At 46.4% G+C, this 14,563-nt stretch overlaps 1 protein-coding gene and 1 long non-coding RNA gene across 7 annotated transcripts in view; one reads left to right on the forward strand and one right to left on the reverse strand.

The window, feature by feature from the left end:
- Nucleotides 1–14,563, reverse strand: part of TTLL9 (tubulin tyrosine ligase like 9) — a 74,291-nt gene that overhangs the window by 3,467 nt on the left and 56,261 nt on the right. For all 6 annotated transcript variants that reach the window (XM_032295298.1, XM_032295299.1, XM_032295297.1 and 3 more), the window contains 4 exons: nucleotides 5,851–5,909; nucleotides 4,826–5,022; nucleotides 1,910–2,023; nucleotides 236–360 (listed from right to left, as the gene is read on the reverse strand). In XM_032295298.1, the coding sequence (XP_032151189.1) occupies nucleotides 236–360; nucleotides 1,910–2,023; nucleotides 4,826–5,022; nucleotides 5,851–5,909 (495 nt within the window). The remainder of the gene's footprint in view (nucleotides 1–235; nucleotides 361–1,909; nucleotides 2,024–4,825; nucleotides 5,023–5,850; nucleotides 5,910–14,563) is intronic.
- The window catches only part of LOC116562850, a 9,488-nt gene continuing 8,730 nt past the window's right edge, over nucleotides 13,806–14,563 (forward strand). Inside the window, exon 1 of the long non-coding RNA XR_004274109.1 lies at nucleotides 13,806–14,457. This is a non-coding gene — a long non-coding RNA (uncharacterized LOC116562850). The remainder of the gene's footprint in view (nucleotides 14,458–14,563) is intronic.

Genomic DNA, 14,563 nt, shown 5'->3' on the forward strand with positions numbered 1-14,563 from the left:
AAATATTCTACAATGAGTGAGAATACTTTTTTTATAATCAGGAAGAGTTTTCACTTTTTAAGAAACCAACTTTACAAATGAGGAACAGCTGTGTCACCCTTGCCCAAGGTGACACAGCTGGTAAGTTGCAGATTGAATTCAAACAATCTAACCACTATGCCAAGCTGCCTCCTAGAGTACCTGGTACCTCCCATGACCCATCCCTTGTGCCCAATCCCCACCTCACCCTACATACCGAGGTGTGTGTTGGTCACAAAGTTTCCCATTCCCGACAGGTCAGGAGGCCCCTCGTCTCTGCTAACCGGGCCATCATTCCACATGAGGTCAAAGCCCCCGACTCGCTTCTCCCTTCCCGTGAGCCTGGACAGGAAGGAGGCACATGGGATTAATGAAGGTGCACCTAGCGGAGGCCCTAAGACCCAAGTGGGGTCCCTGATCCCTCCCTGAGCCTCATTGATGTCCCTCCCATCAGAAGTCCTTTTTCCCAATCATTCATTGGCTGTTTCCCAGGCACCTATGTAAATCTCCGAGGGGCTTGTTCCCATTTTTCCCCCAAGGCTCCTCCTACTTGCTCTTGGTAACTTGTCCCTGTTTTTTTGTTTTCTGACGGAGTCTCTCTCTGTTGCCCAGGCTGGAGTGCAATAGCATGATCTCGGCTCCCTGCAACTTCTGCTTCCCAGGTTCAAGTGATTCTCCTGTCTCAGCCTCCCAAGTAGCTGGGACTACAGGTGCACACCACCACACCCAGCTAATTTTTTTTTTTCTTTTTTTCTCTGGTGAATTCTGCTTCACAATGATAATTTTGTATTTTTAATAGAGACAGGGTTTCACCATGTTGGCCAGGATGGTCTCAAACTCCTGACCTCCAGTGATCTGCCTGCCTCGGCCTCCCGAAGTGCTAGAATTACAGGCATGAGCCACTTTGTCTGGCCATGTGCCTCTATTTGTGATTTCTGGTTTAGTCTCCTTTCCTCCTCAGACCTTAAACTCCATAAAGGCAGGGACTGGTTCTGTCATGTTCCTTACTATGTCAGCAGGGTATGGCACAGGGCCTGGTACAGAGCAGGGCTCAAATATTTGTTGAATGAATAGGTGATGGTAGGAATAGTGGATACCTGAGGTTGCTGCTTGCTCAGCATCCATTTCACCTTCTTCCAGTCCAAGGGTACCTTTGAGAATCATTTACCTCTCCTTTACCAATGGCTCATGTGGGGTTGACCCCACTCCCTAGGAGGTGGGCACAAGAACTATGCCTGGTCAAGCAGAGTCACAATGAATGATTCAGCAATGGGCATGTATCCCAGTTCCCAGCAAGGAGAAGCTGCCCTCAAGCTTCTGCTGGAATAATTGGAGAAAACTGGGGAAAAGCTAATACATAGGAAAGAGGAAGAAGGGAGGGAGAGGAGGGAGAAAGGAACAGACAGACCAGCCACCACTGAGCACCTGGATCACCCATTCTCAAAGTAGCTCTGGGCTTGCTTTTTTCTATTGCACATTGTTATAATGATAGTCTTGTATTGAGCACTTACTATGAGCTAGGCACTAGATAGTAAATTATCTTTGTAAATTAACAACTCAGAGGTATTTCCTATTTTACAGATGAGGAAGCTGAGGCTCAGGAAGGTGATGTGACTAGTCCAGAGCCTCACAGTCAGGAGGATTCGAGGAAATCCTGCTGGACTGTCTCAGAAAGCTATAGTTGGCCCTGCTCTGCCCTGGAGAGGCCAAGTCCATGGCAGGACCTGGCCCTCCATGGACATCTCAGCTTCTCCATCTATAAAGTGATGAGGCAGGCCAGAGCCATCACTGAAGGCCACTCAGGCCCCAATGTTCTAAGCTCCACCTCTTCCTTGGTGGGAGCCCCAGTTGTCATGTACAAGGACATGTGATCAAGGCTACCCTCCCTCACCTTGCTTCCATGTCCACGACATGCAGGGTGTCTTCCAGGAGACAGGTCTTGAGTTCATAGTCTTCCTGGCTGCTGGCTGTCAGTGATGGGGATGCATTGACCTCTAGGAGCCACCTGGGGAGGGAGAGGAGTGGAGAGCCTTAGGGTTACTTGGTCCCTGGAGCCCCTAGGATTTCACTAAGTGGCTAGATGGATGCATGGACCCCACCCTCAGTTCAGTCCATGCTGCTCCCTCTACCTTTCTATTTTTCAAATTTTTTTTTTTTTTTTTTTTTTGGAGACGGAGTTTCGCTCTTGTTACCCAGGCTGGAGTCCAATGGCGCGATCTCGGCTCACCGCAACCTCCGCCTCCTGGGTTCAGGCAATTCTCCTGTCTCAGCCTCCTGAGTAGCTGGGATTACAGGCACGCGCCACCATGCCCAGCTAATTTTTTGTAGTTTTAATAGAGACGGGGTTTCACCATATTGACCAGGATGGTCTCGATCTCTTGACCTCGTGATCCACCCGCCTCGGCCTCCCAAAGTGCTGGGATTACAGGCTTGAGCCACCGCGCCCGGCCTTCAAATTATTTTTATAGAGATAGGGTCTTGCTAGGTTTCTCAGCTAGTCTCAAACTCCTGGCCTCAAGTGATCCTCCTGCTTCAGCCTCCCAAAGTGCTGGGATTACAGATGGGAGCCACTGTGCCCCGCCCCCTCCCCAACCACCCTTTCCCCTTCTTTTTTTTTTTTTTAGACAGAGTTTTGCTCTTATCGCCCAGGCTGGAGTGCAATGGCACAATCTTGGCTCACTGCAACCTCCACCTCTGAGGTTCAAGTGATTCTCCTGCCTCAGACTCCTGATAGCTGGGATTACAAGTGCCCACCACCATGCCCAGCTAATTTTTTTGTATTTTTAGTAGAGACAGGGTTTTACCATATTGGCCAGGCTGGTCTCAAACTCCTGACCTCAGGTGATCTGCCCACCTCGGCCTCCCAAAGTGCTGGGATTACAAGCAAGAGTCACCGTGCTGGCCACCTTTCCACTTTGAGGAAAGGTAACTCAAAAGTAGAAAGCTGGCATGGGAAGACTATGGTGCCTTCGTGGGGTTATGGTTTTCCCTTCTTCCAATACAGATGTGAATACAAGGAAAACTTTCCTTTCTTGGTGAAAATTTGCGCACTGTAGGTGGCAAGCACCCTGCTGTCAGGGGCTGGGAAGCGTGGGGAGGGGTGGGGACTGTGTGGAGCTGGCCCGGGCACTCCACGTCTAAAGTGGTGGCCGTGGCCAGCTCCAGGAGAGTGTTGTCCTGTGGGAATGTGAGCCCAGAATTTCAAGATCATCTGATTTTTCCAGAAAAGCCAAAAACAGTGATTTTTTTTTTTTTTTTTTTTTTTTTTTTTTTAAGGAGTCAGTATCTGGCTCACTCAGGCTAGAGAGCAGTGGTGCAATCTAAGCCCTCTGCAGCCTTGAACTCCTGGCCTCAAGTCATCCTCCTGCCTCGGCCTCCTGAGTAGTTGGCATTATCATTACAGGGGCTTGAGCCACTGTACTTGGTAATTCTGATTTTTATGTAAACATCTTCCAAATTTTAGAGCCTTTCAATAAATTAAAAACAAAAACAGTCTAAAGGCCAAATTCAAAGTATCTGCAGGCCAAAGCAGCCCAAAGACCTCCAGCTAGCCACCTCTTGTCTTGTTCAACCCCATCCTTCTCCAGACAGGAAGCTGGGGCCCAGAGAGGGAAGAGCTCAGCCCGCAGGTCAGTGGGAGACCAAGCCCCTTTCCACTATACAGCAAATTATCTTGGTAAATTACTCTTAACAACTTGGAGAGGTAGACATGGTGTTTCCCATTTTGCAAATGAAAAAACCAAGGCTCAGAGAGGTGACATACCCACCTGGGGTCCTGCACAGCCAGTCCTCTTGGACATGTAGAATTTTTGCCCACATGGAGGGGTACACCCAGAGTCATCTTACCACAACACTCAGGGCTGGACCCCTCTTGTCCAGGCCTAAGGACAGCGCTGAGGGCAATTGTGTAGGGGTCTCAGCAGGCCAGGTCACGATTAACTGAGGTCCCTCCCGCAACTTGACTACCCAGGCCCCAGGGCGAGTGGGTGCTCTAGCTCTTCCCATAGTCGCTGGTGTCCAAGCATGGGCGGAGCTTATTCCCCACCAGGTCCACCTTAATGCCAGCAGTCACATCCTGCTGCAGGGGCAAAGGAGAGAGACCTGCTGGTGCCCGGACCCTGTTTCCCTTGAGCGAGGGCCCCTCCTCCTGGCTTAGAAGGCCCCTCAACACTCATATGGTGACCCTGAATAGGGGGTTGGGTCCTGGAGCCAGCAGTGCTGGTGGGGAGCCACTCAGCCCAGGTCCTTGGACCCTGGGCCTGGCTTTGCCCTTGACCTGCTACATAACCTCAAGCTCCCTGACCCTTGCTGGGCTTCTGTGTCCTGTTGTATCGTGTGAGGCCATCATGGTGGTCCCTGCCAGGTCAGGCTTGTTCTAGTCATCAGCTCAATCTCCTCCAACGGGCACCATGGAAATGGATCAAAGTCTTGGCAGAGATCAACACTGTAACAATGTTCCATTATTCTTCAAAGCTCCAAGACTTACAGAGGGGAAGTTTCTTGCCTGATAGAGGGGAGGATTCCTGACTCAGCAGATGATCAGGAAAGGCCTCCTGGTGCCAGGCTCGGTGCCCAGTGCTCTACAGACTGTCTCTCACTTATTCCTCATAATGATCCTATAATGACCTATGGATGGATCCTGTAATGACCAACCCCATTTTGCCATTGGGCAAACTGAGGCACAGAAAAAGTAAGTGTGCACAAGGTTATACAACTAGGAATTGGCAGAGCTGGGATTCAAGCCCGGGCAGTCTGGGTGCAGAGTATGCAACCTATGCCCTGCTGGCTGTCCCCCCGACCCACTTACGGTTTGAGGTCCTGGTCGATGAGGATGTCGTAGCCGTACAGCTCGAAGCAGTGCTTGTCACTGATGATCACCTTCTGCACACTCTGCAAGCTTTTGATGAAGATGTTGTCCATGTCCCTGAAGAGCGTTTCCACCGCCTGGGGCCCGTGTTTGGAAGCCAAGTACTGCCGGAAGCGCTGCAGCATCCACTTGCTGCCCTGTGTCCCGGGCAGCCAGGTCAAGAGAGGAGCCTCAGTTAACCAGGACCTGGCCTGCTAGGACCCTTACACAATTGCACTCAGTGCTTTCCTTAGACCTGGGCAAGAGGAGCCCAGCCCTGAGCCCTGTAATTAGGATGACCCCAGGTGTGCCCTTCTTTGAGAGGCAAAAATTATTCATGTCTAAGAGGACTAGCTATGCAGGACTCCAGAAGTCCCTGCCCACATGATGTGCAGAGGCTCCTTCCCTGAGCCTGACTTGCTGAGGACAGACCACACTGACCATGTGTGCATCCCAAGGCCAAGGAGTGACCAACAGGCTGCTGTTTTCAGGGGTATATATGTGCAAGGGCCTCACCGTGTGGGACAGAGCCAGGGAAGGGAAGAGAAGGGAACAGCTGTGAACTGGGGACCTGCTCTCCTGTGTCCCCTTGATCTGGCCCTTGACTCAGAAGTCTGAGAATTCTGTATTTGAACCTGGCCTTGCAGGTTATTTTACATCGAGAGAGACAAAATATATCTGTGTGATACATTACATGAATCAATTAATCCACTGACCAATAGAAGATATCTGTCAAGGTAGGACAGGACATATTTTGTTTAGGGGTGTGTTAGTGTGATTTGTAACTTTTAGATACTTAGATACATGATATGTGGGCCACCATTTGTAGTCTTGCTCTGAGCCCTGCAAGTAGGACAGGCAGGCCTGCTTCACTGGCCAACTCAGGCTCAGACAGGCCTTCCTGGGCTCCTTGCCATGCCACCCTCCCTACCCCCACCTGGCCCCAGAGGGCTGCACCTGAGCAGAGCGGAACCTGGCTTCCTCACCTTCTTTGGGTGGTAGTCAGGAGACGTTTTTTGCACAGCAACGTTGGTAAGGTGAACATCTGGCAGAGGGTGGTGGTCAAGGTCATACCTGAACTCAGTGTGAACAAAAAGGGTGAGCCCTGCCCCACGAAGTCCTCAGGACTGAACTGAGCCCTTGCCTGGGAATCAATGGGGAAAGCAGCAAAATAGCATCACAGTCATGTGTGTGGGCTGTGGAGTCAGATGGGCCTGGGTTCAAATCCTGCCTGCATTTTTCCTGGCTATGGGGTCCTAAAAAGCCATTTAACTTCCCTGGGCCTGTTTCCCCAGCTTTTAATGGGGATACATAGTAGCATATTGAACTCACAGGACTTTTCAAAAGGTTAAATACTGTACCTCTTCCAGTGCCTGGCATAGCTGATATTATACTATGATTTTTCTTTTCTTGTAACCCTTTCGTTTTGATTTTTTTTTTTTTTTTTTAAGAGACAGAGTCTCGCTCTGTCTCCCAGGCTGGAGTTCAGTGGCATGACGTGCTCACTGCAGTCTCCGCCCCCTGGGTTCAAGTGATTCTTCTGCCTCAGCCTCCCGAGTAGCTGGGATTACAGGCGCATGCCATTACACCCATCTAATTTGTGTATTTTTAGTAGAGACAGAGTTTCACCATGTTGGACAGGCTGGTTTTAAACTCCTGGCCTCAAGTGATCCGCCCACCTCGGCCTCCCAAAGTGCTGGGATTACAAGTGTGAGCCACTGCGCCCAGCTGATTTTTTTTTTTTTTAAAGAGGAGAGAAAACTTTCTAACAAGTAAAGGAACCAAATACAGAACAACCATCTCAGGACACACTAGGCTGTCTTTCACTAGAGGGGTCCAGGCTGGGCAGCCACTTTGTAGGAATATTGGCAAAGGGATCCAGCACTGGGATGGGGTCAGGGCGGCCTTGGAAGGCCCAGCCCTGAGATTCAGCCTCTCAGTACCGTCACCATCATCACCACCACCACCGACATCGGCAACACTTTTCAGCTTACGGAGCATGTTTACTGCATTATCTCGTATGTTCCCCAAATTATTCCCATCTCACAGATGAGACCTTGGAGGCTTAGAGAGGTGAAGTGACTGCCATTCAGAATACCGCTTCCTCAACATCTTACCCCACAGCTAAGCAGGATGGTTTCCACAAACCTCGTTGTGTCTGTCTGTCTGTTTTTTGTTTTTTTTTTTGAGAGGTAGTCTTGGTCTGTTGCCCAGGCTGGAGTGCAGTGGTGCAATCTCAGCTCACTGCAACCTCTGCCTCAAGAATTGCTCAAGCAATTCTCCTGCCTCGGCATCCCAAGTAGCTGGATTACAGGTGCCCACCACCAAGCCTGGCTAATTTTTGTATTTTTAGTAGAGACAGAGTTTCACCATGTTGGCAAAGCTGGTCTCGAACTCCTGACTTCAAGTGATCACCCGCCTTGGCCTCCCAGAGTCTGGGAATGACAGGTGTCGGCCACCACACCCAACACCAAACCTCATGAAATGGCCATAAGACATGACTTACTCCAGGACTTATTTGGGGCATTTCTCAGATGGGGAGGTAGAGGCTCTAGATCCCTGACTCCCAGTCTAATTCCCCTAAAAAGTATGTTTCTCCCAGTTTGTGGTGTGTTGAACAGAGCAGGGTGGTTTCGACCTCCCTGAGGAAGGTAAGTGTCCTCTTTAGCATCTTTTTCCTAGAAGTCTTTAGAGCTTTTCTTTCTTTTCTTTTTTTTTTTTTTTTTTTGAGATGGAGTCTCACTCTGTCACCCAGGATGGAGTGCAGTGGTGCAATCTCGGCTCACTGTAACCTCTGCTTCCCAGGTTCAAGCAGTTCTCCTGCCTCAGCCTCCCAAGTAGCTGGGATTACAGGAGTGTGCCACCACGCCAGCTTTTTTTTTTTTTTTTTTTAAAGAAATATGAAAGGGCAGGTGCACTGGCTCATGCCTGTAATCCCAGCACTTTGGGAGGCCAAGGCAGGTGGATCACCTGAGGTCAAGAGTTCAAGACCAGCCTGGCCAACATGATGAAATCCCATCTCTACTAAAAATGCCAAAAAAAAAAAAAGAAAAAAAAAATAGGTGTGGTGGCAGGCACCTATAATCCCAGCTACTCGGGAGGCTGAGGCAGGAAAATCGTTTGAACCCAGGAGGTGCAGGTTGAAGCGAGCCAAGATGGTGCCACTGCACTCCAGCCTGGGCAACAAGAGTGAAACTTTGTTTCAAAAAAAAAAAAAAAAAAGAAAAGGAAAAAGAAATATGAAGTAAGGATCCATGCAACAACATAGAAGAACCTTAGAAACAAGCTAAGTAAAAGAAGTCAGACACAAAGACTGCATAGTGTATGATTCCATTTCTATGACATGTTGAGAATAGGCAAATCCACAGAGACAGGAAGTGGCTGCAAAGGGCTGGGAGGGGAGTCCAGGGAGGAACAGGGATGACGGCTAATGGGTATGGAATTTCTTTAGGGAGATGATAAAAATGTTCTAAAATAGCTGGGCATGGTGGTTTACGCCTGTGGTACCCACTACTGAGGAGGCTGAAGTTAAAGGATCATTCGAGCCCCTGAGTCTGAACAATATAGTGAGACCTTGTCTCAAAAAAAGGAAATTTTCAGCTGGTTGCGGTGGCTCATGTCTGTAATCCCAGCATTTTGGGAGACTGAGGTGGGTGGATCACGAGGTCAGAAAATTAAGACCATCCGGGCCAACATGGTGAAACCCCATCTCTACTAAAAATACAAAAAAATAGCCAGGTATGGTGGCGGGCACCTGTAATCCCAGCTACTAGAGAGGGTGAGGCAGGAGAATCGCTTGAACCCAGGTGGTGGAGATTGCAGTGAGCCAAGATCATGCTGTTGCACTCCAGCCTGGGCAAGAAAAGTGACACTCCATCTCAAAAAAACATTAAAAAATTAGCTAGGCATGGTGGTGCGTGCCTGTGGTCCCAGTGACAAGGGAGGCTGAGGTGGGAGGATTACTTCAGCCCAGGAGATGGAGGCTGCAGTGAGCCGTGATTATGCCACTGCACTCCAGCCTGGGCAACACAGAAAGACTCTGTCTCAGGGAAGAAAAAAAAAAAGGAAAAGAGAATGCTGGGGCAAAGTGGGTTACTGGCTGAAGAGTGGAAATAGCTCTCTTCGGATGAAGGAAACATGGCTCCCAGAACTTCACACTTAACACACTGCTCCCACCTGCTGTAGAGGAGACAGAAGGCCTCCTTAGGAGCAGAGGAGAAGCAAAGGCTAAAAGAAAGGGATGGGAGATGGGTCAGCCAACCTCAGAGCCTCCTGTCTCTAGAGAGGAACCTGAAACCAGGTCTCAATGGACCAACGGTCAAGTAGCAGAGTACACATATGATCAGAATAAATCCACAGAGAAACAGCTGATTCACTGTGAAACCTTTAGGAGGAAAAGACTTTTCTTAGCTTAGAAATGATGGTAAAAAAAATCTCCCAATGGACAAGTAAGACGTGAAAATAAAAATGAACAGATGTCAAGACAAAAAGAATCAGTGACCACAGAAAAGATGTGTAGCACATGCAATAGTCTGATGTTTCTATCACATGAAAATCCCACATGAATTAACAATAAAAAGTATGACTGTTTATTTACTAAGGAAAAGACATGGACAAACATAAAAGAGAAAATAAAGCTGGTAGGACCCCATCTGGGGAAATGCTCAAAGCTCCTAGTAACAGAAGAGACACAATTTCAAAGGCATGCAAATGGAGGAAAATGAAAATTCGAAAAGATGCAAATTCTAAGGCAAAACTCTGCTTCCTCATCAAGTTGGTGACATTTAAAAAATCTTTTTGAAAAATTCAAAACTCACAGTATTTGCAGGAATCATATAAAGAATGTCCTTATCGTGTGGTGGCACACGCCTGTAGTCCCAACTACTGGGGAGGCTGAGGCAGGAGAAACGCTTGAACCTGGGAGGCAGAGGTTGCGGTGAGCCAAGGTCATGCCACTGCACTCCAGCCTGGGCAACAAGAGCAAAACGCCGTCTCAAAAAAAAAAAAAAGAAAAAGAAAAAAAAAAGAGAAAGAATGCCTCTGTCTGCTTCACTTAGATGTGGCCAATTGTTTCAGAAATGGCTGTTTAAAACAATCGTCCCCAGGACTGGGGAGCTGGGATGAAATGGACTGTGTCAATAGAGGGTAAAAATATTTTATTTTTATTTATTATGTTTTTGAGATGGAGTCTTGCTCTTTTGCCCAGGCTGGAGTACAGTGGCACAATCTCAGCTCACTGCAACCTCTGTCTCCCGGGTTCAAGCAACTCTCCTGCCTCAGCTTCCCAAGTAGCTGGGATTATAGGTGCTTACCACCACACCTGGCTAATTTTTGTATTTTTAGTAGAGATGGGGTTTCATCATATTGGCCAGGCTGGTCTCGAACTCCTGTCTTCAAGTGATCCACCTGTCTCGGCCTCCCAAAGAGTTAGGATTATGGGCATGAGCCACCACGCCAGCAATGGTAAAAATATAAAAGGACTCTTCCAGGAAGCAACCTGGCCAGATGGGCTTGACCCAGTATTTACACCTCTGTGACACCATCCAAGGGAAAAATCTTAAATACTGTAAAAGGTTTATGAAGAAATATGTTCCGGCCGGGCGCGGTGGCTCAAGCCTGTAATCTCAGCACTTTGGGAGGCCGAGGTGGGTGGATCACGAGGTCAAGAGATCAAGACCATCCTGGTCAACATGGTGAAACCCCGTCTCTACTAAAAATACAAAAAATTAGCTGGGCATGGTGGCACGCGCCTGTAATCCCAGCTACTCAGGAGGCTGAGGCAGGAGAATTGCCTGACCCCAGGAGAGGGAGGTTGCGGTGAGCTGAGATTGGGCCATTGCACTCCAGCCTGGGTAACAAGAGCGAAACTCCGTCTCAAAAAAAAAAAAAAAAAAAAAAAGAAATATGTTCCTTTGCAGCATTATATGTCATAGCAAGAAGCTGAATACTTCCCAAATGCCTGCAGCATGGGGGATTAGAAAACCAGGAAACCTACTCAGTGGAATATTTTTGTAATGGAAAAAAAAAAAAAAAAAGTCTACAAGGAAAATACTAGTGATCATGATTAGTGCAAGAAAAGATTATATTATACAGTGGGATCATTTATTTTTAAAAGGTAAATGACAACAAAAATCTTTACAAATAAACCTGGAAGGAAATACCCTAAAATAGTAAGTAGTTTTTGCTAGAAAATGTGCCTAGAGAAGGTTTCCTTTTTGTACTTTTCTGAATTTTCTGATTTGATTTTAATAAGCTATACCACTTGTATTATAAAAAATGTATCCTTTAGATGTTTTATTATTTTATTATTAGAGTAAGGCCTATCAGTTGTAGAAACAATTTGTAATAGATAATGCATAAAGTTGAAAATAAATGCTTCCTGACCTGATTCTAGTTCTCTGCAGTTTCCAGAGTTAATACATTACTGAGGCTGGGCCCAGTGGCTCATGCCTATAATCCCAGCACTTTGGAAGATAAAGGTGGGAGGATTCAAACTGTTGAATCGAGGTGTCACACTCTTGAGGTGAGGAGTTTGAGCCCAGCCTGGGCAGCATAGTGAGAACTCATTGCTACAAAAAATAACTTAGCCAGACATAGTGGTGTGTGCCTGTGGTCCCAGCTACTCAGGAGGCTGAGGTGGGAGGATCACTTGAGCCCAGGAGTTCAAGGCTGCAAAGAGCTGTGATCCCACCATCGTACTTTAGCAGGGGCAACAGAGAGGGAAGCTGTCAATCAGTCAGTCAGATAGATTAGTGAATCATGAACATTCTTTCATACTTCTTCCTAAACAGAAACGTACTTCCTTAAAGGCAAAAGTGGGAACGGGAATATATCAATTCTCCAGCTCACATTTTGTTTTTCACTTTTCATCGTAATCATCTATGTCATGGCTTCTCGATGTATCTCATTGCTTTTAACAGATGTATAAGATCACATAGATGCCTTATAATTCATTTCACCATCTCTCAAGGGAGATTTAAGGGATCAAGGGTAATGATTGTTCACTATTATATACAGTGTTTCAATGACTATTTCTATATTTACTGTATGAATAGACATACTATATGTAAACATATATTTGAATAATTATGTATAAACTATATATATTATATATAATAAAGTCAAATTTAAAATGTTTTTATTTTGTGATCCAAAATTATTTTAAAAGTTAGTATGTGGGCCGGGCGCGGTGGCTCAAGCCTGTAATCCCAGCACTTTGGGAGGCCAAGGCGGGTGGATCACGAGGTCAAGAGATCAAGACCATCCTGGTCAACATGGTGAAACTCTGTCTCTACTAAAAATAAAAAAATTAGCTGAGCATGGTGGCGCGTGCCTGTAATCCCAGCTACTCAGGAGGCTGAGGCAGGAGAATTGCCTGAACCCAGGAGGCGGAGGTTGCGGTGAGCCGAGATCGCGCCATTGCACTCCAGCCTGGGTAACATGAGTGAAACTCCGTCTCAAAAAAAAAAAAAAAAAAAGTTAGTATGTGATATCTAAAGTGAACATGAGAAAATATTAATCTGTTAAATCTGGATGGTGACTGCATGGGTTGTTATAGTCTTTCCTGCAGTTTTCTATTTATAGAAAATTATTTTTATTAATATTTCAAGATTAAAAATTTTAAACAATATAAAAGAAGAGGTGGAAAATGATGTGTATTTACTCACTGTGAAAACAGTAAAGCCTCATTAACTAGAAACTAGCCCCAGGAGAGGGCTTTGTTTGCTTAAAAAGTCCCCATGATGCCCAGAGCAGTGCAAACATTTTTAGGTGGGAGAGGAGGACCACTAATATTTTCTGAGAGGTCACTCTGGGCCAGCCACTGTTCTAAGTGCTTTACATATATTATTTAACTTTAGTAAACAACTAGGTGGCAATTAAACTAAACTCAGTGACTTGCAGATGATAAATGCTTGTTAGATTTACAAAATAAAATAAATGTAATGGAAGTGCTGACGTTGGCAAAATAGAAAAAAACAAGTTGCAAAAAATACTCAGAAAGGTCTAATCCCAGATGCACATGCAAATGCATCACCCTGGACACGCACTCAACTGAATGAGGAAATTAACGCAGACAGATGCAAATGACCTAAAAGCACTGGCTTGGTTGCCCATGCCCCAAGCAGGGCAGCATCACCCCCATTTCCATCTTTCCCATGTGCAGGTCATCTGGTCCTGCCCATTTGCCTCCTAAATATTGCTCTTTTCTACCTCTTTTCTTCTCAGGCTCAGGACTAAAGATCTTAAAAACTTTCTTTGATATGTCTATTTTGACCAGATAATACATTCACATGGCTCAAAAATTAAAATGCACAAATGTATGTAAGGAAACATCTTTCTACCTCTGTCTCCACTCACATTTCTCTTCCCAAAGGCAACATCTATTTCCAGGTTTTTTGTTTTGTTTTGTTTTTTTGAGACAGGGTCTTGCTCTGTTGCCCAGGCTGGAGAGCAATGGCATGATCTCGGCTCACTGCAACCTCCGCCTCTAGAGTTCAGGGGATTCTCATGCTCAGTCTCCCAAGTAGCTGGGATTACAGGCAATGTGCCACCATGCCTGGTTAATTTTGTATTTTTAGTAGAAATGGGGTTTCACTATGTTGGTCAGGCAAACTCCTGACCTCAGGTGATCCACCTGCCTTGGCCTCCCAAACTGCTAGGATTACAGGTGTGAACTACCACACCCAGCTTCTTGTCTGTCCTTCCAGAGATGTCTATGTACAGAGAAGCAAACATATATAGAGAGAGAGATATAATTTTTTTTTTGAGACAGGGTCTTGCTCTGTCACCCAAGTTGGCATGCAGGGGCAAAATCACAGCTCATTGCAGCCTCAAATTCTTGGGTTCAAGCGATCCTCCCACCTCAGCCTCCTGAGTAGCTGGGACTACAGGCACGTGATATCGCATCTGGCAATATCACTTTTATTTTTTTCATAGAGACAGGATCTCACTATGTTGCCCAGGCTGGTCTTGAACTCCTGACCTCAAGTGATCCTTCTGCCTCAGCCTCCAAAGTGCTAGGATTACAGGTGTGAGCCACCACATCTGGCCAGATATGATTTTTAACAGGAACAAGAACATATTTTCACACTGTTCTAGACATAATTTTTTTTCCCAATTAACAATACATCTTGGCAATTATTTCATATCAGTACATAAAGCACTTTCCCCATTCCTTTTTAAGAGCTGCATAGTATTCCACTGTATAAAGGAGCCATTCATTTCATTGTTCCCTATTTTTTGCTCTCACAAACAAGGCTGTGCAGTGAATAACCTTGAAGCCTGTCTTGTTCTACACTGCAAATGTACTTGTAAGATGATAAAATCCCAGAAGGGGAATTGCTGGGTCACAGGGTTGTGTGCATTTGTCTTTTAACAGATCTTTGCTAGACTGTCTTCAAAGGAGTCACACCAATCAGTGTACAGTCCCACCAGCAACATATGTATTCTCCCAGCCTCACCAAGACAGCATGTTATCAAACTTTTGGTCTCTGCCAATCGGATTAGTGAAAATAGCATTGTACTTGAATGAATGAGTGGGCCAATGACTAGGCACTGAAGAAGAGGCACATAAAAGGATGCAAATGGGTCGGGTGCGGTGGTTCACACCTGTAATCCCAGCACTTTGGGAAGCTGAGGCAGGTGGATTACCTGAGGTCAAGAGTTCAAGACCAGCCTGACCAACATGGAGAAACCCCA

The sequence above is a fragment of the Sapajus apella genome, unplaced genomic scaffold, assembly GCF_009761245.1.
Source record: "Sapajus apella isolate SASKATOON/1434 unplaced genomic scaffold, GSC_monkey_1.0 scaffold33, whole genome shotgun sequence".
NCBI lineage: Eukaryota > Metazoa > Chordata > Mammalia > Primates > Cebidae > Sapajus > Sapajus apella.